The 23,856-nt window shown below is 39.9% G+C and overlaps 1 protein-coding gene across 2 annotated transcripts in view; it reads left to right on the top strand.

Moving 5' to 3' along the window:
• LOC145505584 (interferon-activable protein 203-like) overlaps nucleotides 1-23,856 on the top strand; it is a 49,788-nt gene that overhangs the window by 16,588 nt on the left and 9,344 nt on the right. Inside the window, exons 2-9 of one of the 2 annotated variants that reach the window (XM_081488039.1) lie at nucleotides 151-435; nucleotides 1,342-1,478; nucleotides 4,325-4,486; nucleotides 5,966-6,133; nucleotides 10,013-10,174; nucleotides 11,654-11,821; nucleotides 15,721-15,915; nucleotides 22,654-23,070. In XM_081488039.1, the coding sequence (XP_081344165.1) occupies nucleotides 171-435; nucleotides 1,342-1,478; nucleotides 4,325-4,486; nucleotides 5,966-6,133; nucleotides 10,013-10,174; nucleotides 11,654-11,821; nucleotides 15,721-15,915; nucleotides 22,654-23,070 (1,674 nt within the window). In that variant the 5' untranslated portion in view covers nucleotides 151-170. The remainder of the gene's footprint in view (nucleotides 1-150; nucleotides 436-1,341; nucleotides 1,479-4,324; nucleotides 4,487-5,965; nucleotides 6,134-10,012; nucleotides 10,175-11,653; nucleotides 11,822-15,720; nucleotides 15,916-22,653; nucleotides 23,071-23,856) is intronic. The other variant, XM_081488040.1, reaches the window with a different exon arrangement.

The following is a 23,856-nucleotide window of genomic DNA, read 5'->3' on the forward strand; positions in this document are numbered from 1 at the left end:
ATAATTATTTCATTATATATCACAGCATAATAATAATAGAAACAAAGTGCACAATAAATGTAATGTGCTCAGATCATCCTGAAACCATACCCCACCCCAGTTTGTGCTCTATATAAAGATGTAACACTGTATGTTATTTTTCTCTTGTAGGCACATCCCTAACTTGAGAGATGGGGAATGACTACAAGAAAATTGTCCTGCTGAAAGGATTTCAGCACATCAATGATAAATGTTTTAACATGATTAAGTCTTTACTGGCCGATGATTTAAAACTGACTAGTAAAATGCAAGATGAATATGACAGAGTTAAAATTGCTAACTTGATGGAAGCGAAGTTCCGAGGCCCTGCCTGTGTTAACAAGCTAATAGAGTTGGTCAGAGAAATAGATGAAATTAAAGACCTTGCCAAAACTCTTAGAAAAGAGAAGTTAAAAGGTAAACTGGAAGAACCCTTATTTCTCACTCTCTCTCACTGACCTCAACTTTGACCTTGAATTGATCAAAGTTAGACCTTTCTTTCCCAACTTGGGACTCAGCAGCCATGACAATGATAAATTTTAGATGTCAAAATTTAACAACTTAGAGGATGTGTTTCCTACAAAGAGACCTGATGTGTTTTAGAGGGTGTATTTTGGGGGTGTGGGTAAAGAAAATCGTAGGAGTTGATGAGAAAGTCTGAGGCTTCCATGCATTAGAAAGTTTAGACAATGATGAAACAAAATTAGAACATGTAGGTTTTTGAAATATTTAAATCAGTTAATATGCATGCTTTATTATCACATTTACTTCATCATTTTTATACTTTCTAGAAATAAATATGAGACAGTACTTAAGCAAAAACCTACCTCTCAGAGATGTGAAGAACTCACCTCTTATAAAACCACTGGATTAGAAAACATTTGAAAAAGTGAAATCCAGTATCACCATTTTGTCCCATCACAAGTTAGATTATATTTTCCTTCTTTGGTTTCAATAATTCAAATGGATCTTTTATAGGCATTGACCCATGACTAACATCATGAAATTTTAGTTTATTAAGAGGAAGATAAAGAATATGAGAGTTGTAAAAGGATTCGACTGAGATAGATGAGTCCAGAGGATAGAAAGAGAGTGTTTGTTGTACAGGGGACAAGAAAGGAAACCACTGAGGATATTCGAGTCAGAATCTGTACCTATATTGCTACTTTTGGCCACCTTTGGCCAAGTAAGGCTAATGCAGTAGAGGTAGATACAACCATACCCAGATCCACTAGCAAGAACAGAGAGGAAACAGTATTGAAGGTTCTTCATGTATCTCGACCAGCTCCTTTGGATTTATCATGTTCTCTTTTACTAAATCAGTTATGAAGAAAAACAGTGCAAAAGGAGCAACAACTCCAGTGCAAAAACACAAGCAAGATAAGCCCAGTCTTGGCCAATCCACATCCACCACAAATGAAGCTTTTGGACCTGAATCAATCAAGGATACACCTGTGAAGGTAGGATGGCTAAGGTCCCACAGAAGGAGTTTTTACTATGGCTCTTTTTAGGACACTTAGTTCTTTATTCATTTCTCAATGTGCAAATAGAAGAATCAGAGGCAGAGTGAAAATGAGTTTCAGAGTCAGTAAATTAGTAGGTACTGACTACCCGTTATGTTTCTGAACTACTGTGACTTTAATTTGTATAATATAATTCTAAATGATGGAAATATGGAATCATTACTCCTCTTCTAAAAGTATATTAAAACAGCAATCAGATTAGGAAAACAGTTTACCAAAGTTTGCCAAAGCCTACCCAGATAACCGCAATGGTATGGTCACTCACCTAGAGCGAGACATCCTAGAGTGTGAAGTCAAGTGGGCTTAGGGAGCTTTACTATGAACAAAGCTAGGAGGTGATGGAATTCCAGCTGAGCTATTTCAATCCTTAAAGATGATGCTGTTAAAGCACAGCACTCATTATGCCAGCAAATTTGGAAAACTCTGCAGTGGCCAAAGGACTGGAAAAGGTCAGTTTTCATTCTAATCCCAAAGAAAGGTAAGCCAAAGAATGTTCAAATTACTGTACAATTGCACTCATTTCATATGCCACCAAGATTATGCTCAAAATCCTTCAAGTTAGGCTTCAGCAGTGTGTGAACCAAGAATTTCCAGGTGTACAAACCAGGTTTAGAAAAGGCAGAGGAACCAGAGATCAAATTGCCAAATACTGCTGGATCATAGAAAAAGCAAGGGAATTCTAATTAAAAAAAACATCTCAGATGGTAAAGAATCTGCCTGCAATGCAGGAGACCTGAGTTTGATTCCTGGGTTGGGACGATCCTCTGGAGAAGGGAGTGGCAAACCACTTCTGTATTGTTGCCTGGAGAATCCCATGGACAAAGGAGCCTGGTGGGCTACAGTCCATGGGGTCAACAAGAGTCGGACATGACTGAGTGATTAACACTTTTAACTTTGAACTCTGCTTCATTGACTATGCTAAAGCCTTTGACTGTGTGCATGCTCAGTCACTCAGTCTTGTCCAACTCTTTGTGACCCTATGGGCGGTAGCCCACTAGGCTTCTCAGCACATGGGGTTCTCCAGGCAAGCATACTGGAGTGACTTGCCATTTCCTTCTCCAGGGTATCTTCTTGACCCAGGGATTGAACCCATGTCTCCTGCATCTCCTGCATTGGCAGGCAGATTCTTTCCACTGTGCCGCCTGGGAAGCCCTTGTCCCACAGCCCTTGCTGTGCATGCATGTCATCCCTCCCTGTCGCTGCCAGCCCTCCCCCCACTTTGACTATGTGAATCATAACAAACTGTGGAATATTCTTAGTGAGATGGGAATACCAGACCACATTACCTGCCTCCTGAGAAAACTATATGCAGGAAAAGAAGCAATAGTTAGAACTGGACACGGAACAAGGGGCTGGTTCCAATTTGGGAAAGGAGAACCTCAAGGCTGTATGTTGTCACCCTGCTTATTTAACTTATATGCAGAATACATCATGTGGAATGCCGGGTTGGATGAAGCACAAGCTGGAATCAAGATTGCCAGGAGAAATAAATAACCTCAGATATGCAGATGACACCACCCTTATGGCAGAAAGTGAAGAGGAACTAAAGAGCCTCTTGATGAAGGCGAAAGAGGAGAGTGATAAAGCTGGATTAAAACTCGCCATTCAGAAAGTGAAGTTCATGGCACTCTATTCCATCACTTTATGGCAAATAGATGGGGAAAAAGTGGAAACAGTGACAGATTTTATTTTCTTGGGCTCAAAGTCACTGTGGATGGTGACCGCAGCCATAAAATTAAAAGATCCTTGCTCCTTGGAAGAAAAGCTATGACAAACCTAGATAGCATATAAAAAGCCAAGACATCACTTTGCCGACAAATGTCCTTATAGTCAAATCTATGGTTTTTCCAGTAGTCACGTACAGATGTGAGAGTTGGACCCCAAAGATGTCTGAGTGCCAAAGAACTGATGTGTTGTGGTCCTTTGATGGACCGGAACTTGGGGGTACAGAGTCGACCAATAAGAAAGTGAAAGAAGGAAGAAAAGAGGCTTAGAAGCCTGAAGGGGACAGAGAGAGAGAAAGAGAGAGAGATGAAGAAAGACAAGGGGACCAGTGCTTTGGTGGAACAAAAGAGTTTATTCAACATATTGTGGGCATATATATGCTCTCTTACAAGATAGCCCTTTTTAGCAGAGACAGGGATAAAAAAATCTTACCAGTTATTCAGGAAGCTTGAGGCTAGAATCATTTTCAAGGGAGGGGGTTGTAAAAGTTACTTTCCATATCAGAAGGGAAAAGAGTAGTAAGTGGCTGCTATTCACCATATGGACAAGCTACTTTCCATACGAACGAAATGCCTAAATTCCTATTATTCTGGGAACCAGGTGCAGTTCTTCCAGCGCCTGCTTTCAGGTGCTATGAGGAACAAAGGATTTATGCAAGACTGAAAGCAGCATACTGGAAGCATTCTGTTAAATTCTACCTTACACTGATTCTTTAGAATTGTGGTGCTGGAGAAGACTTTTGAGAGTCCCTTGGACAGCAAAGAGGTCAAACTAATCAATCTTAAATGAAGTCAACCCTGAAAATTAATTGGAAGGACTGATGCTAAAGCTGAAGCTCCAGTACTTTGGCTACCTGATGCAAAGAGCTGACTCTTTGGAAAAGACCCTGATGCTGGGAAAGATTGAGGACAGGAGGAAAAGTGGGCAACAGAGAATGAGATTAACTAGAAGGAGTATAACTAGAATCTGGTAATAAAAAGTTGATTTTCTCAGTAGTAAGGATGTATTTCATTTCTTATTGAAAACTACTAACCAGACGGGGAAAATCCTACTTTCAGGAAAAGAAAACCACGAAAACTAATGACTCTAAGAGGAAGAAGCTAACCAAGGAGCAGAGTCAGCTTCCAGGATTGTCAGTAATGAGCCCGAAGTCAACTGGGGGCCTTCTCCAGACTCCTCCAATGCCTCCATCAAAGCCGTCCAGCAGTTCCTCAACCAAGGTACCATTTTCCTGTTTCTAGTCCGTGTCCCTCCCTACAACATATTGTAAGAATACTCAAGACCCCGAAAGAGTCTCTCAGGATTCCCTTCGTAGATACAAACTTCTTTATGCAATCAAATCACTCAGAAACTTATCAAATAAAATACTGAGGCCAATTAAATAAATTAAAAAAATGCTGAGGCCTCAGTGTATTCTAAGTCCTTGGACTTTTGGAAACTTTTACATTTATGAGTAATTGCTGACCTTACAAATGTGACTGTCTTATGGAGGTGGCCAGACAATTAGACAGGAATATAAGGGTATGTATATCCCCTACATTTTGGTTTCCTTTCACCCCTTTTCTCTTAACCTCACCTCTAGATTAGTTCGCAGCATTCTATGCTCCTTCCCATGTCAGGTATTTGCCCACAGGCTAATTCCTTGATTTGTATTCATGATTCATGTTGCTTTAATGGCTAAATTAATTCAACCATCAGGTACCAGCCTGAATTCCTTCCTCAGCATATCCTCACTGAGACAACCCCTCCCCAAAACTTCTAGATAGTCTTATTTTTTATTGCCGTTACAAAATCCTTTACTATTCCTTTGTAGTATGTATCTCAACTGCAATAAATTTGTTTTTCTTCTCTTCTAGACAATGATCTTGGAGTATAGGAACTCTATCAAAAAGGAATATAAGACAAGGGTGGGAAAGTGAGTCCAAAGCTGTAGGCGTAATCCTCTATCCCAGCCTGCTTTTTATTTTGCCCTGGGTTACATGAAACCTGGGACTATGGAGCATGTGTCTGAGATGAATGGGCAGGAAAAGATTCGCCCAAGATAAGTGTCAAGGGTAGGCAAGGGCAAGATTTAAACAATAATCCCCAACACAGTTTCTTACCCAAGACCCAGGCTGCCCTCTAACTCAGGCTATATACTCACTACCATCCCACACATCCCACTTGAGGACGGAACTCCTAGATAAGGGAACTTTAAATTTGTGGTTTTGTTGTGGTTGTTGTCATTGTTCTTATTAGTTACAACAGTCCATGTTTCTCCCAGTAATCTTTCTCAGAAGATCAGTAGGTTTGTAGAAGCCTATAGAATAAATATTAGAAACCCACTTGTGTCTTTTCTTGATGAAACAGTCATAGTTAACAGACATTCTTAACTGCAGCCAACGTTAGGCTGTGATTTGCTTCTCTTATAGCCAGGGAAGGTTATCTACTTGCTTTGGCCAGTTTGCATCAGGTGTAGGACCCAGATTCCATCCCCAAACCAATGAAATTTTGTCTGAGCTTTAGTATTTAGAGAGTGAAATTTGTGATCCTAGTTGAGGTAGGTAAAGGATAAGTAATACTGGTATCTGAATATGTGCTATTAGTCCAGAAAAAATTGAAAAGTACAGATTCAACATGTAAAAAGAGAAAAGATGCTGTATTCTGTGTGATTTTGAAAATCATTTTCAAAAACTAAGAAAAAATCTTTTTTTCTCCAGAAAAAAAGTGACACAGCCACCATACCTAAGAACATAAAAAGGAAGATGATATCTTGTAACCAGAGTCAGCTTCCAGGAACTTCAGCAACCAGCTTGTACCCAACTGCAAGCAGTGGCCAGATCACTCCAATTGTTCTACCAACACCATTGTGCAATTTCTCAATCAAGGTACTGGCTTTTTGATTCCATTCCTTGTACTTCTTACAACATAAATACAAGAATTATCATCATTGAATTTCCATTTATTCATTTATTATTATCACTCCTTCATTTATCAGTGTTTAGTCTGTGATTCCTCTCCATTCTAACTCCTTGTTAATTTGGCTATTTACCGAAGCGTGAGTTCATGATACTTCCAATTTTGAGAGGTTTACTCTCTGGTATTGAGTAGAAAGAGGAGGGAAAGGTGACCAAACAAGTCAAAATGAGTGTGTCTTTACTTCATACATTCCACTTTCCTTTGGCCCTCTTCCCATTTGCTCACTGACCACATGCCAGCATTTATTTTCACAGTCTGGCACTCCTTCTTAGGTCAGATGTTTTGACATAGACACTTTCCATGTTTGAAAGCACTTGTCTTGAGTTGCAAACTGTAATCTCTTCCTAGGGCAAGTCCTCACTGATACCTGCCTACTCTCAGAATATATTAGGTATTCCTCTTGTTTGCTTTCAAAGGTCAGTTTACTTTCCCTTTTTTAGCACTTATTGCAACTATAATAAATGTACATTTTTCTTTGTTACGGGACTATAATATAAATTATAAGGTGCCTGTCAACTGAAAAAATGCACAACCTAAAAGTTAAGAGTTATGTTTTATTCAGCAGACAAATATGAGGACTTAAGATGGGGACTCGGTTTCTCAGATAGCTCTGAGAGGGCTATTCCAAAGAAGCAAGAGGTGAGGCAGGTTATACAGGAATCTTGTAACAAAGCCCAGGCAGTCAGAATATGAAAATATTACTGTTTGTAAAGAGAACCTGATATCTCAAGTTAAGAAATTTAGCACATTTTTATGTACAGAAAGATGCAAGGGTCTGGGCTCACTGAAATAACCCCTTTGCTATAACGTTCAGCTATCTGGGGCCAGTATCTTGTGCTTCATCCCCCTGAGTCTCCTGAGGGTGCACTGTCAGGATTGCCTGCAGCAGTTGACTACTTGAGGGAGGGCATTCTGTTTCTATCCTGAGTTCCCTCGGGTTACAGTTTGGGCAGCTGAAGTGTGATGGCTTTATGGCCCCAACATCCTCAGTTTACTGATATGGCAGGCAGCATTTTTCATTCATAGTGCCCTATTCCCAGGATAAGACCAGATCAGGATGGAAAAGTGAGCACACACACACCTGTGCATCAACTTCTATCCTCGCCTGCCTTTATTCTGTCCTGATATGACCCTTGTGGTTGCCATCACACTGGGGTACAACAGCTATTCCTGCAGCAAATAAGTAACAGAGGAATAGGCAAAAGCAGCATTTAATTCACTACAATAGTTTGTCTCCCTAGCTCCAAGCTGCCCAGGCTGAAGCCCTCTATACGAATCCAAGCATACCAGTTGAAGACATTTCTTTTGACAAAATTGTTCAAGTTTTATCTTGTTATTGTTTTTATTACTGTTAATTCTGATAATTAGTAATGCCTCACATAATCTCTCTTTGTTTTGTTTATGGGATAGAGCTAGTAATCTGTGCTTGTTTGCCTCTAGGTCCAGATAGCCTTGGTCTAGTCATTGAAACCTTAGACCCACTGTCAGTCTGCTATGACAATGACATGCATGTACACCACAAGTCAAGTCTACTTTTCTATGCATATGGCCTAGAATTGACACTTTCTAAGGTCCCATCTGCCTAAACTTGTGAAATAGTAATTTCTACTTTCATATGAAACATTCTGTTGCCCCCCAAATTCCTGGGAGCATAGGAATCCCAGAGAGGCCCGTCTATCCCCTTGGCCTCATACACCTAAAAACACCTTGCAGTCATTTTTCCTTTGGGGCCCAGCCACTTCAGTAGGAGGCGTGGAACAGAAAGGATCTGGCCATTCTGCTGGGAAAGAGCAGGAAAGCCTTGGTCCTTCATCATAGGGTCTCCCAACTATTTTTTCTGTGATATAGGCTATGTTTGGGATTCAGAGACAGAAGCAGACCAATATTTCTTTGTTTCCTACTGCTGTGTCTCCCTGAAAGCAAATACCACATATTGGCATGTTTTAAGAACCAGGTGGAGTTGTGAAGAAAATAACCCAAGGGAAAAAAAATCAATTACTCTTTTAAATACTATCCACCCGAACAGTATATTTTAGGGATCTAAATCCTGCTTTTATGATGGAAGCTTTTGTTTTAACTGATTGTGAAAACCAATCATGATGCTCTTGTCAATGTGATTAAATTAGTAGTAGAGGTGAATAGAAAAGTTTCTTTAATAAAGCAAAATTGCCAAATACTGCTGGATCATAGAAAAAGCAAGAGAATTATAATAAAAAGAAACATCTCAGATGGTGAAGAATCTGCCTGCAATGCAGGAGACCTGAGTTTGATTCCTGGGTTGGGACGATCCTCTGGAGAAGGGAGTGGCAAACCACTTCTGTATTGTTGCCTGGAGAATCCCATGGACAAAGGAGCCTGGTGGGCTACAGTCCATGGGGTCAACAAGAGTCGGACATGACTGAGTGATTAACACTTTTAACTTTGAACTCTGCTTCATTGACTATGCTAAAGCCTTTGACTGTGTGCATGCTCAGTCACTCAGTCTTGTCCAACTCTTTGTGACCCTATGGGCGGTAGCCCACTAGGCTTCTCAGCACATGGGGTTCTCCAGGCAAGCATACTGGAGTGACTTGCCATTTCCTTCTCCAGGGTATCTTCTTGACCCAGGGATTGAACCCATGTCTCCTGCATCTCCTGCATTGGCAGGCAGATTCTTTCCACTGTGCCGCCTGGGAAGCCCTTGTCCCACAGCCCTTGCTGTGCATGCATGTCATTCCTCCCTGTCGCTGCCAACCCTCCCCCCACTTTGACTGTGTGAATCATAACAAACTGTGGAATATTCTTAGTGAGATGGGAATACCAGACCACATTACCTACCTCCTGAGAAAACTATATGCAGGAAAAGAAGCAATAGTTAGAACTGGACACGGAACAAGGGGCTGGTTCCAATTTGGGAAAGGAGAACCTCAAGGCTGTATGTTGTCACCCTGCTTATTTAACTTATATGCAGAATACATCATGTGGAATGCCGGGTTGGATGAAGCACAAGCTGGAATCAAGATTGCCAGGAGAAATAAATAACCTCAGATATGCAGATGACACCACCCTTATGGCAGAAAGTGAAGAGGAACTAAAGAGCCTCTTGATGAAGGCGAAAGAGGAGAGTGACAAAGCTGGCTTAAAACTCGCCATTTAGAAAGTGAAGATCATGGCACTCTATTCCATCACTTCATGGCAAATAGATGGGGAAAAAGTGGAAACAGTGACAGATTTTATTTTCTTGGGCTCCCAAGTCACTGTGGATGGTGACCACAGACATAAAATTAAAAGATCCTTGCTCCTTGGAAGAAAAACTCTGACAAGGCTAGATATCATATTAAAAAGCCAAGATATCACTTTGCCGACAAAGGTCTTTATAGTCAAATCTATGGTTTTTCCAGTAGTCGTGTACAGACGTGAGAGTTGGACCCCAAATATGTCTGAGTGCTGAAGAACTGATGCTTTGGAATTGTAGTGCTAGAGAAGACTTTTGAGCGTCCATTGGACAGCAAAGAGGTCAAACTAGTCAATCTTAAATGAAGTCAACCCTGAAAATTAATTGGAAGGACTGATGCTAAAGCTGAAGCTCCAGTACTTTGGCTACCTGATGCAAAGAGCTGACTCTTTGGAAAAGACCCTGATGCTGGGAAAGATTGAGGACAGGAGGAAAAGTGGGCAACAGAGAATGAGATTAACTAGAATGAGTATAACTAGAATCTGGTAATAAAATGCTGATTTTCTCAGTAGTAAGGATGTATTTCATTTCTTATTGAAAACTACTAACCAGGTGGGGAAAATCCTACTTTCAGGAAAAGAAAACCACGAAAACTAATGAATCTAAGAGGATGAAGCTAACCAAAGAGCAGAGTCATTTTCCAGGATTGTCAGTAATGAGCCCGGAGTCAACTGGGGGCCTTCTCCAGACTCCTCCAATGCCTCCATCAAAGCCGTCCAGCAGTTCCTCAACCAAGGTACCATTTTCCTGTTCCTAGTCCGTGTCCCTCCCTACAACATATTGTAAGAATATTCATGATGCCGAAAGAGTCTCTCAGGATTCCCTTCGTAGATACAAACTTCTTTATGCAATCAAATCACTCAGAAACTTATCAAATAAAATACTGAGGCCAATTAAATAAATTAAAAAAATGTTGAGGCCTCAGTGTATTCTAAGTTCTTGGACTTTTGGAAACTTTTACATTTATGAGTAATTGCTGACCTTACAAATGTGACTGTCTTATGGAGGTGGCCAGACAATTAGACAGGAATATAAGGGTATGTATATCCCCTACATTTTGGTTTCCTTTCACCCCTTTTCTCTTAACCTCACTTCTAGATTATTTCACAGCATTCTATGCTCCTTCCCATGTCAGGTATTTGCCCACAGGCTAATTCCTTGATTTGTATTCATGATTCATGTTGCTTTAATGGCTAAATTAATTCAACCATCAGGTACCAGCCTGAATTCCTTCCTCAGCATATCCTCACTGAGACAACCCCTCCCCAAAACTTCTAGATAGTCTCATTTTTTATTGCCGTTACAGAATCCTTTACTATTCCTTTGTAGTATGTATCTCAACTGCAATAAATTTGTTTTTCTTCTCTTCTAGACAATGATCTTGGAGTATAGGAACTCTATCAAAAAGGAATATAAGACAAGGGTGGGAAAGTGAGTCCAAAGCTGTAGGCATAATCCTCTATCCCAGCCTGCTTTTTATTTTGCCCTGGGTTACATGAAACCTGGGACTATGGAGCATGTGTCTGAGATGAATGGGCAGGAAAAGATTCGCCCAAGATAAGTGTCAAGGGTAGGCAAGGGCAAGATTTAAACAATAATCCCCAACACAGTTTCTTACCCAAGACCCAGGCTGCCCTCTAACTCAGGCTATATCCTCACCACCACCCCACATATCCCACTTGAGGACGGAACTCCTAGATAAGGGGACTTTAAACTTATGGTTTTCTTGTGGTTGTTGTCATTGTTCTTATTAGTTATAACAGTCTATATTCTCCCAGTAATCTTTCTCAGAAGATCAGTAGGTTTGTAGAAGCCTATAGAATAAATATTAGAAACCCACTTGTGTTTTTTCTTGATGAAACAGTCATAGTTAACAGGCATTCTTAAGTGCAGCCAACTTTGGGCTGTGATTTGCTTCTCTTATACCCAGGGAAGATTATCTACTTGCTTTGGCCAGTTTGCATCATATGTAGGACCCAGATCCCATCCCCAAACCAATGAAATTTTGTCTGAGCTTTTAGTATTCAGAGAGTGAAATTTGTGATCGTAGTTGAGATAGGTAAAGGATAAATAATACAGGTATCTGAATATGTGCTATTAATCCAGAAAAAATTGAAAAGTTCAGATTCAACATTTAAAAAGAGAAAAGATGCTGTATTCTGTGTGATTTTGAAAATCATTTTCAAGAACTAAGAAAAAATCTATTTTTCTCCAGAAAAAAAGTGACACAGCCACCATGCCTAAGGACTTAAAAAGGAAGATGACACCTTGTAACCAGAGTCAGCTCCCAGGAACTTCAGCAGCCAGGTTGTACCCAACTGCAAGCAGTGGCCAGATCACTCCAATTGTTCTACCAACACCATTGTGCAATTTCTCAATCAAGGTACCGGCTTTTTGATCCCATTCCTTGTTCTTCTTACAACATAAGTACAAGAATTATCATCATTGAATTTCTCATTTATTCATTTAGTATAATCACTCCTTCATTTATCAGTGTTTAGTCTGTGATCCCACTCTATTCTAACTCCTTGTTAATTTGGCTATTTACCGAAGCGTGAGTTCATGATACCTCCAATTTTGAGAGGTTTACTCTCTGGTATTGAGTAGAAAGAGGAGGGAAAGGTGACCAAACAAGTCAAAATGAGTGTGTCTTTACTTCATACATTCCACTTTCCTTTGGCCCTCTTCCCATTTGCTCACTGACCACATGCCAGCATTTATTTTCACAGTCTGGCACTCCTTCTTAGGTCAGATGTTTTGACATAGACACTTTCCATGTTTGAAATCACTTGTCTTGAGTTGCAAACTGTAACCTCTTCCTAGGGCAAGTCCTCACTGATACCTGCCTACTCTCAGAATATATTAGGTATTCCTCTTGTTTGCTTTCAAAGGTCATTTTAGTTTCCCTTTTTTGGCACTTATTGCAACTATAATAAATGTACATTTTCCTTTGTTATGGGACTATAATATAAATTATAAGGTGCCTGTCAACTGAAAAAATGCACAACCTAAAAGTTAAGAGTTATGTTTTATTCAGCAGACAAATATGAGGACTTAAGATGGGGACTCGGTTTCTCAGATAGCTCTGAGAGGGCTACACCGAAGAAGCAAGAGGCGAGGCAGGTTATACAGGAATCTTGTAACAAAGCCCAGGCAGTCAGAACGTCAAAATATTACTGTTTGTAAAGAGAACCTGATATCTCAAGTTAAGAAATTTAGCACATTTTTATGTACAGAAAGATGCAAGGGTCTGGGCTCACTGAAATAACCCCTTTGCTATAACGTTCAGCTATCTGGGGCCAGTATCTTGTGCTTCATCCCCCTGAGTCTCCTGAGGGTGCACTGTCAGGATTGCCTGCAGCAGTTGACTACTTGAGGGAGGGCATTCTGTTTCTATCCTGAGTTCCCTCGGGTTACAGTTTGGGCAGCTGAAGTGTGATGGCTTTATGGCCCCAACATCCTCAGTTTACTGACATGGCAGGCAGCATTTTTCATTCATAGTGCCCTATTCCCAGGATAAGACCAGATCAGGATGGAAAAGTGAGCACACACACACCTGTGCATCAACTTCTATCCTCGCCTGCCTTTATTCTGTCCTGATATGACCCTTGTGGTTGCCATCACACTGGGGTACAACAGCTATTCCTGCAGCAAATAAGTGACAGAGGAATAGGCAAAAGCAGCATTTAAATCATTAAAATAGTTTGTCTCCCTAGCTCCAAGCAGCCCAGGCTGAAGCCCTCTATACGAATCCAAGCATACCAGTTGAAGACATTTCTTTTGACAAAATTGTTCAAGTTTTATCTTGTTATTGTTTTTATTACTGTTAATTCTGATAATTAGTAATGCCTCACATAATCTCTCTTTGTTTTGTTTATGGGATAGAGCTAGTAATCTGTGCTTGTTTGCCTCTAGGTCCAGATAGCCTTGGTCTAGTCATTGAAACCTTAGACCCACTGTCAGTCTGCTATGACAATGACATGCATGTACACCACAAGTCAAGTCTATTTTTCTATGCATATAGGCTTAGAGTTGACACTTTCTAAGGTCCCATCTGCCTAAACTTGTGAAATAGTAATTTCTACTTTCATATGAATCATTCTGTTGCCCCCCAAATTCCTGGGAGCATAGGAATCCCAGAGAGGCCCGTCTATCCCCTTGGCCTCATACACCTAAAAACACCTTGCAGTCATTTTTCCTTTGGGGCCCAGCCACTTCAGTAGGAGGCGTGGAACAGAAAGGATCTGGCCATTCTGCTGGGAAAGAGCAGGAAAGCCTTGGTCCTTCATCATAGGGTCTCCCAACTATTTTTTCTGTGATATAGGCTATGTTTGGGATTCAGAGACAGAAGCAGACCAATATTTCTTTGTTTCCTACTGCTGTGTCTCCCTGAAAGCAAATACCACATATTGGCATGTTTTAAGAACCAGGTGGAGTTGTGAAGGAAATAAACCAAGGGAAAAAATCAATTACTCTTTTTAAATACTATCCACCCAAATAATATATTTTAGGGATCTAAATCCTGCTTTTATGATGGAAGTTTTTGTTTTAACTGATTGTGAAAACCAATCATGATGCTCTTGTCAATGTGATTAAATTAGTAGTAGAGGTGAATAGAAAAGTTTCTTCAATAAGGTGCTTCCAATACCACCTCTATCTGGGGTTTCCATCAAGACCAGAATTAAGCATGAAACATCTGTGGATCAGAGCAGAAATAGAAACCCCTGAGTCTACTGTAAAACAATAATACAGTGATATTTCTATGTATGAGCACTTAATGGTGCTAGACTTTTAAGATGTGGATTCTTTGTGTACATTATCTCATTTATTCTTCATAACACCACATGAGGATGCTATTGTTAATCCCACTTGACATATGAAAATACTGAATTTCTTAGGGGTTAAAAATCTTCTCCTAAGTCATGCAGAAAATAAACATTAGAGCCAGGATTGACATCTAGACTAATTGAATTCTGAAACTTGAGCATTTAATGGCATATATTGCTCCCACAGTCAGAGGATAGACTGCTACAATATCTGAAATTTACCTCTAAAAACTTATATCAGATAACGTTATGTCTCAGATTTGTTTTCATATCCTAGGCTCTCCAGTCTTCTAATGAGAAATGAGGTGACAAGGGAGGTGAGGGAGTATCCTAATCAAAAAGCTACCTGTGAAAGACAGTCATTTTAATTAGGGCCCTCATCTAAAGTTTTATCAACAACTGATACTATATGAATTGGTTAAATGAATGCTCAAAGTGTTAAGAACTGTGGCAATTCTATACTGTGTGTGTTAAGTCGCTTCAGTCATGTCCAATGCTTTGTGACCCTATGGACTGTATCCTGCCAGGTTCTCTGTCCATGGGATTCTCCAGGCAAGAATACTGGAGTGGGCTGCTATGCTCTCCTCCAGGGGATCTTCCTGACCCAGGGATAGAACCTGCATCTCCTGCAACTCCTGCATTTCAGGCAGATTCTTTACCGCTGAGGCACTGGTGAAGCCCTCTATAGTGTAGAATGTTAGAAATAGTCTTTCATGGGTAAAACCAGAGATAGTCAAGATAAATTATTTCATAGACACTTCCTACCCTGACTTAAACAATTGTAAAAATTCAAGTACTAAAATTGTATATATATGGGTCTGTACTCTGGGTGAAATTGCAAATGGATTTGTGCATCATTCATAGCGATGAAAGATTTGGTTGCCTGATAGAGACTATGTAGACAACAGAATCCTGCCTAAGGATTTATGAATTTGAGGGAATATCTCCTGTATGTTGACAAACAAAGCATTCAAATGAATGGAGGCCTGGGTTTCCTAGATTTGAAGAGTGGAGGATAGAAACCATTTTGCTTATTTGGTAAATACATGAGGTAATGAAAGACTTAATGAGTCAAAACGTTCATGAATGCAGCCTATGTTGTACTGAGACCATTATAACCTGATAGAATTTTCTACTATTATATTACTCCAAGTGTTGTCTTAGTGAAGTTGCAGCAGAGGTAGAGCCAGAATTCCAGAACAGACCAATGACATTGTAATTACCTGAGTTTAACATCTGCAGAGAGAAGTTTGCCATCCTAGTGGGGGTCCAAGCTGGGGAGGTATTGGGAATGTCAGAGATGTGCTCTTATTCCAGAGAAATTTGTTATTCCAGAGAAAATTGGCAGAGTGTGGGAACTGTGGTGTGTCTGTGAGAGAAAAAGACAGATACAGAGAAAGACAGAGGGTAAGAGAGAAATGTTATTGTTCATATGATATTGAAAATCACTAACCAGAAAGAAGAAAACGCATATTTTTCAATTGGAAGAATTGAAGACATAACCACTAGAACTGCTGACCCCAGGATGAAACTATCCCCGGAGCAGAGTCAGCTTCTGGAAAGTCCAACATGCAGCATAATCCCAACTGAGAATTGCCTCCAGACTCCTCAGAAGCTGCCACCAACCACATCCAGCAGTTCCTCAACTAAGGTACCAGATTCTCATTTTCAGTATTTCCCTCTTCCCACAATATAATGACAGGGAGCAACAGAACCATAAAAGAACTTCTCACTAATCTCTTACAGTATCCAATTCTTTATTAATTAGGTCACACATGTTGTTACTGAGTGCGTACTTTGAGATCCTACTGGCATTCAAACTCTGACTCTTACTACACTGTCCTTTGCTTTAGGATAATCTGTGGCCTAGTATGCACCTAAATCATTCCTCTTCAGTAGTAGGTATAATTAGTAATTTGTTTAATTTTATTTTTGTGTTTCCTTCAATACTATGAAAGAGAGAAAGTTTCCTTATAGTTTTCTCACTATGAAAGAGAGAACTTAGGGTGCAATAGGGTAGAGAAATATAGAAACACAGCACTATCATCTTTTTCTTTTTTCTTTTGGAAATAATATCATCCATATTAGGATGCAGAATTTAGGAAATGCAGATATATAGACAAAGATAATTAGTGTTAACTGTCTGAAATCTCCCATCTATAAAATGCTCTCTTTTGGTAAATAGACTTTCTGATTGTACCTTTTGTTATGTATATACAAAGAATATTAGTTTGTTTCAGGTTGATCACATTACATATATTTTTCTATAATTCAGTCTTTTTCTTTCATCTTGAAATACTATTCAAGAAATGTAGATTTAAATTATTATTTTAACATAAAAGAATAATTGCATGATTATTTTATAAATTAAACAATAATTCTTTGTTATTTGACTTTAGGCTACTGCAGTATTCCACATACATACAATGAACATAATAAGAACCTGTGTCAATCAGGTCTACTTTCATGACCCTGTGTATAGAACATAATTTTTTTCTTAAGTCCTGTGTACTTCTTCTCAAGATGCTTCTCATATTACTGGTAAATTTGTTGTTACTGATTAACTCGTCCTGGGAATGAGCATTTGGATATGGGGAGAATTGGCCACAGTGATGAAAAGCTTATCAGAGTTGAGCCCCGTGACCCACAGGTCATGGCTTGTATGATTGTACAGGTCAGACCACAAGGAGCACTGCTGGTCGGTGGAGGCAGCTGTCCTATCTCCATGAACTGGTCCCTAGGGCTCTCATAGCCCACCTTTGCCTTCATACTTCCTCTTATAGATCAGTGGCCTCCCTTCCAATTCAAACTTCCAATTCTCCTACAACTCAGAAATGGTGCAACCATTGGGTAGACAGGAGGTCATAGAAAAGCCCCTTGGCACCTCACTTCTCCTCTGGCACTCTTCTTCTCAGGTTCCTGCCATTATTCTATCAGGAGTGTGTAGAGGAGGAAAAACAATTTCCCCTCTGCCCTTCTGAGCTCTTAACTGAGATCCCTTTTTTTAAAACAAAGATGGTTGTTGTTGTTCAGTTGCCCAGTCGTGTCTGACTCTTTGTGACCACATGGATTGCAGCACATCAGGCCTCCCTGTCCCTTGCCACCTCCCGGAGTCTGCCCAAGTTTTTGTCCATTGCATCAGTGATGACATCCAGCCGTCCAGCCATCTCATCCTCTGATGCCCTCTTCTCCTTCTTCCCTCAATCTTTCCCAGCATCAGGGACTTTTCCAATGAGTTAGCTAGTCACATCAGTTAGGTTCAGTTCAGTCGCTCAGTCGTGTCCGACTCTTTGCAACCCCGTGAATCACAGCATGTCAGACCTCCCTGTCCATCACCAACTCCCGGAGTTTACCCAAACCCATGTCCATCGAGTTGGTGATGCCATCCAACCATCTCATCCTCTGTCGTCCCCTTCTCCTCTTGCCCCCAATCCTTCCCAGCATTAGGGTCTTTTCCAATGAGTCAACTCTTCGCATGAGGTGGCCAAAGTATTGGAGTTTCAGCTTCAACATCAGTCCTTCCAATGAACACCCAGGACTGATCTCCCCTAGGATGGACTGGTTGGATCTTCTTGAAGTCCAAGGGACTCTCAAGAGTCTTCTCCAACACCACAGTTCAAAAGCATCAATTCTTCGGTGCTCAACTTTCTTCACCATCCAACTCTCACATCCATACGTGACTACTAGAAAAACCATAGCCTTGACTAGATGGACCTTTGTTGGCAAAGTAATGTCTCTGCTTTTAAATATGCTATATATGTTGGTCATAACCTTCCTTCCAAGGAGTAAGCGCCTTTTAATTTCATGGCTGCATTCACCATCAGCAGTGATTTTGGAGCCCCCCAAAATAAAGTCTGACACTGTTTCCACTGTTTCCCCATCTATTTCCCATGAAGAGATGGGACCACATGCCATGATCTTAGTTTTCTGAATGTTGAGCTTTAAGCCAACTTTTTTACTCTCCTCTTTCACTTTCATCAAGAGACTCTTTAGTTCTTCTTTGCTTTCTGCCATAAGGGTGGTGTCATCTGCATATCTGAGGTTATTGATATTTCTCCCGGCAATCTTGATTCCAGCTTGTGTTTCTTCGAGCCCAGCGTTTCTCATGATGTACTCTGCATGTAAGTTAAATAAGCAGGGTGGCAATATACAGCCTTGATGTACTCCTTTTCCTATTTGGAACCAGTCTCTTGTTCCATCAGGTGACCAAAATACTGGAGGTCCAGCTTTAGCATCAGTCATTCCAGTGACTATTCAGGGATGATTTCCTTTAAGATTGACTGGTTTGATCTCCTTACTGCCCAAGGGACTCTCAAGAGTCTTCTCCAGCACCACAGTTTGAAGGCATCAATTCTTCAGCGCTCTACCTTCTTTATGATCCAGCTCTCACAACCATATGTGACCACTGGGAAGGCCATAACCTTGACTGTATAGACCTTTGTCAGTAGAGTGATGTCTCTGCTTTTCAACACAGTATCTAGGTTTGTCATTGCTTTCTTCCAAGAAGCAATCATCTTCTGATTTCATGGCTGCTGTCACCAACTGCAGTGATTTTAGAACCCAGGAAGAGGAAATCTGTCACTGCTTCCACATTTCCCCCTTCTATTTGCCATGAAGCAATGGGTCCAGATGCCATGATCTTAGTTTTTTTTTAATATTTAGTTTTAAGCTGGCTTTTTCAGTCTCCTCTTTCATATTCATCAAGAGGTTCTTTAGTTCCTCTTCACTTTCTGCCATTAACAACAATTAACAAGAAAAAGAAGAAAAAAAAAAAAAACAAGCAGAAATTTACTAACAGGTGTACCTCATCTATACATAGAAGATACCCAGGAAAAATGAGTAACTCCCTGAGGTGGCCTAAGCCACCAACTTAAAATGCCATCTTTAGTGAAAGACAGAAGAAAGAAAAGTGTGGGAGGTCAGTTATGGGAAAGTTACCAGGAAAATCAGGGTAAACAAGGGTAATGTTTGTTATGCAGGTTTAAGTCAGTTTCTACTCTAGTGATAATATTCTCCCAAGGTTTAGAGTCCTCCTTCTCTACACAGAGACAGGCATCCTTAGAAATGGAGATTTGATTTATAAATACAAATTTCCCTTACAAAAAGACATCTTCCTTTCTGGTTTTACAGCTTCCTCTATGTATGCTGTTTTGTAAAAATAATCAGTTTAAGATAATCTTGTGCCAAGGAAACATATTTTGGGATGGCTGATTCTGTAACTCTTCAAAATGTCCTTTATCCAGGACATTTCAACCTTCAGAAAATTCATGAAAACCTTTCAATGACTGTTTTATTAATACTTTTTCAACATAACACTGCTTTCCTAAAGAAGGACTGTCTAATTTTGTTCTTTAAATTGTCACATCTACTGGGGTGTATAGGAGGCAGTGTCCAAAATCATCCCAAAGAAAAAGAAATGCAAGAAAGCAAAGGGATTGTCTGAGGAGGCTTTACAAATAGCTGAGGAAAGAAGAGAAGTGAAGGGCAAGGGAGAAAGGGAAAGATATACCCAACTGATTGGAGAGTTCTAGGGAATAGCAAGGGGAGATAAGAAGGCCTTTTAAAATGAACAATGCAAAGAAATAGTGGAAAACAATAGAATGGGAGAGACTAGAGATCTCCTCAAGAAAATTCAAGATATCAAGGAAATATTTCATGCAAGGATGGGCACAATAAAGGACAGGAATGATAAGGACCTAACAGAAGCAGAAGAGATTAAGAAGAGGTAGTAAGAATACACAGAAGAACTACATGAGAAAGATCTTAATGACCCAGATAACCATGATGGTGTGGTCACTCACCTAGAGCCAGACATCCTGAAGTATGAAGTCAACTGGGCCTTAGGAAGCATACTACAAACAAAGCTAGTGGAGATGACAGAATTCCAGCTAAGATATTTAAAATCCTAAAAGATGATGCTGTTAAAGTGCCACACTCAATATGTTAGCAAATTTGGAAAACATAGCAGTGGCCACAGGACTGGAAAAGTTCAGTTTTCATCCCAATTCCAAAGAAGGGCAATGCTAAAGAATTTTAAAACTACCATACCATTGTAGTCACTTCACACGTTAGCACAGTTATGGTCCAAATCCTTCAAGCTAGGTTTCAACCATACATGAAATGAGAAATTCTAGATGTAGAAGCCAGGTTTCAAAGAGGCAGAGGAACCAGAGATCAAATTGTCAACATTCATTGTATCATGGAGAAAGCAAGGGAATTCCAAAAAAAAATAGCTACTTCTGGTTCATTGACCTTGATAAAGACTTCGACTGTGGATCACAGCAAACCGTGGAAAATTCTAAAGAGATGGGAATACCATACCACCTTACCTGTCTCCTGAGAAACCTGTATGTGGGTCAAGAAGCAACAGTTATTATAGAACTGGACATGAAACAACTAATGGTTTCAAAATTGGGAAAAGACTATAACAAGACTGTATCCTGTTGCCCTGCTTATTAACTTCTGTGCAGAGTGCATCATGCTAAATGCCAGGCTGGATGAAGCACAAGCTGGAATTAAGATTGCAAGGAGCAATATCAACAACCTCAGATGTGCAGATGATACCACTATAATGGCAGAAATTGAAGAGGAACTAAAGATCCTCTTGATGAAGGTGAAAGAGGAGAGTGAAAAATCTGGCTTAAAACTCAACATTCAAAAAACTAAGATCATGGCATCCAGTCCCATCACTTCATGGGAAATAGAAGGGGAAAAAATAGAAGCAGTGACAGATTTTACTTTCTTGGACCCTAAAATCACTATGGATGGTGACTGCAACCATGAAATAAACTTGCTCCTTGGAAGGAAAGCTATGAGAAACCCAGACGCTGTATTAAAAAGCAGAGACACCACTTTGCTGCCAAAGATCAAAGCTATCGTTTTTCCAGTAGTGAGATGAGAGTTGGATCATAAAGCAGGCTGAGTGCCAAAGAATTGATGCTTTTGAATTGTGATGCTAGAGATCTTCAGAGTCCCTTGGACAGGAAGAAGATCAAACCAGTCAATCCTACAGAAAATCAAACCTGAATACTCACTGGAAAGACTGTTGCTGAAGCAGAAGTTCCAATATCTTCACCACTTAGTGAGAAGAGCTGACTCATTGGAAAAGATCCTGACACTGGGAAAGATTGAAGGCAAAGGATAAGGTGGTGGCTGAGGATGAGATGGTTAGATAACATCACCAACTCAATGGATGTGAATTTGAGCAAACTCCAGGAGGTAGTGAAGGACAGAGGAGCCTGGCATGCTGCAGTCCATCGGTTTGCAAAGAGTTGAATGTGACTTAGTGACTGAACATCAACAGGGACGACATCAATGGATTCTAACTAGAGCCATTCTCTACTCTCAGTGCTACTGATGCTGAGAACTCAACTTCTCTGTACACCAGTGCTGAACCAAATCTCAGAGACAGAGTTTTGGGTGACGTAGAAAAAGTTAGCTTTATTACTTTGCCAGGCAAAGGTGGACACAGTGGGCTAATGCCCTCAAACCCATATGTCTCATCTTGAGGAAGATATTGACATGTTTTATAGTAAAAGAAGGCATGATAAGCTCATGGACATTCTTCTAATGGGTTGGTGATGAGCTAAGTAGGAGTCAGCACCAACAACCTTCAAGTCCATCTGGTCTGAGGTCTACATGCTTGTAGGCAGCATATCATTGTTAATCATTAATTAACTTCTCCCATCTGGAGGAGGATTCGGTATCTGCAAAATAGATTAAAGATATTTTTGTTTGTATCCTTTGATGGGGAAATAGTACCTTGCCCCAAGGTTACTCTTGACTCTTTCTTCTTGGTCTCCCATTTACTTCCTTCCTCAATTAACAGCTGCTTGAACTCAGGGAAGGTCATGGAAGTTGAATGAAGGCGTTTCCTATAGTCAAAGAAATGGGGGACACAAAAGCCTTGTGCCCAAGAGCCCCTCAAGGCATGAACAGTATCACTATTTCATCATTATTTGTATCTTAGTTTGTGCACTAAAATAAGTTAATGGGATAATTTAAGATGCTTTTTTTCATTCCCATCTCTGCTAGGAATCACTACACAGCAGCATTGTTACTGTCTACTGCCTCTGTACTCTACATAGCTCTTCTTGGGAAAAAAATACTTTTTCTTTTGAGCTAACACTTTTTAAAGTAAAACATTCTTCCTACCACACTCATAAAACAATGAAAAAAAAAAGAAATCACCGATTAAATCTCCATTCATTCCGTTAGTTTATTTATACCATGTCAGTGGCCTTTGTCTAGTTTTTTTTTTTCCCCCAAACTCTACGCAATTATGTTCTTTATTGAGGTTCAACATTAAGCCGTAGATGGTTTTCATTAGGGAATGAAACTGCATTCCTCTTCTTAACTGTGCCTGTTTTTGGTGTGTACTTCTAAGTAGAAACCAAGATTGAAGTCTGTACCTAAAGAAGCTTCCAGAGAGGAGGGCTTTCAAAGGGGCCCCAAAGAAGTGATGGTGCTGAAAGCAACAGAACCATTTGCATATGATGTCACAGGAGAAAAGAAGATGTTTCATGCCACAGTGGCTACTGAGAGTCAGTTCTTCCAAGTGAAGATTTATAATGTTGCCCTGAAGGAGAAATTCATCCCCAATAGAGTCATTGCCATATCAGATTATGTTGGCCGCAGTGGGTTCCTGGAAGTGTTCAGTGTCTCATCTGTGTCTGATGTTAACCCTGACCGAAAGATGGAGATCTCTAAAAGCCTAATTCAAAAGGCAAAGGCAACTCCTAAAATCAGTCACCTTTATCTGAAAGACCCAGGAACATTTGTGAATGGAGTTTTTCTGGTGCATAAGGTAAGTCCACATCATTGTTTTGCAATATTTCTTCTGCAATCCCAAAATGTAAAAGTCTTAACTGCCAAATGAATATAGTTAACTTCATAAATACAGGAACTCAAAGCCCCTCTAACCAGGGATAGTTGGGTACAGTCTTTTACTTCAGAATATAGGGCTGATAATTTCTTAACATTCTTCCTTCCATAACAACATGCAAGTTTTTAAGAAAGTGATTCACCAGAAATCATAGATTTTATCAGCTGTACTGATCCATTCACAGCCACCCTGTGCAGAATTTGTATTTATATTTATCTATTAACATATTATTAACATGTTATCATAGAGAGAGCACTTCTTATAATTGTTTTTTTTTTTTTTGAGTTCTATCTCAGCTATTTCAGTGACAGTTTAAGTTAATTTGTGAATAAAGAATTGTTCTTTCAAGCTTGGATTTCAACTGTGACAAACAAGGTGAGAAATCAATAGACTGCTTTGCCCTAGAATCAGCTCTTATCAACAATTAGCTAAGATTCTGATCCTCTGAACTGTAAAGTGTTCTCACATCTTCACATTCTTTCATCAAAAAATTGTTGAGCCAAAAACTTTAGCATTAATTAAGATGAAAAATATGGATATTGAAAAAAATGTGAGAAACCAAGTCACTTCATTTTTAAATTTATTAATATGGACAATAAACGGTAGAATTTAGGTGAATTCTTAGAATCAGTGTAGGTATTTCATTCCCAACACTTCATAGAAATAATAAACTTAGCTGACCTAACTTTTACATGAAGTATGTTTCAT

The sequence above is a fragment of the Giraffa tippelskirchi genome, chromosome 5, assembly GCF_054371585.1.
Source record: "Giraffa tippelskirchi isolate mGirTip1 chromosome 5, T2T-mGirTip1v1.2.pri, whole genome shotgun sequence".
NCBI classification, from domain to species: domain Eukaryota; kingdom Metazoa; phylum Chordata; class Mammalia; order Artiodactyla; family Giraffidae; genus Giraffa; species Giraffa tippelskirchi.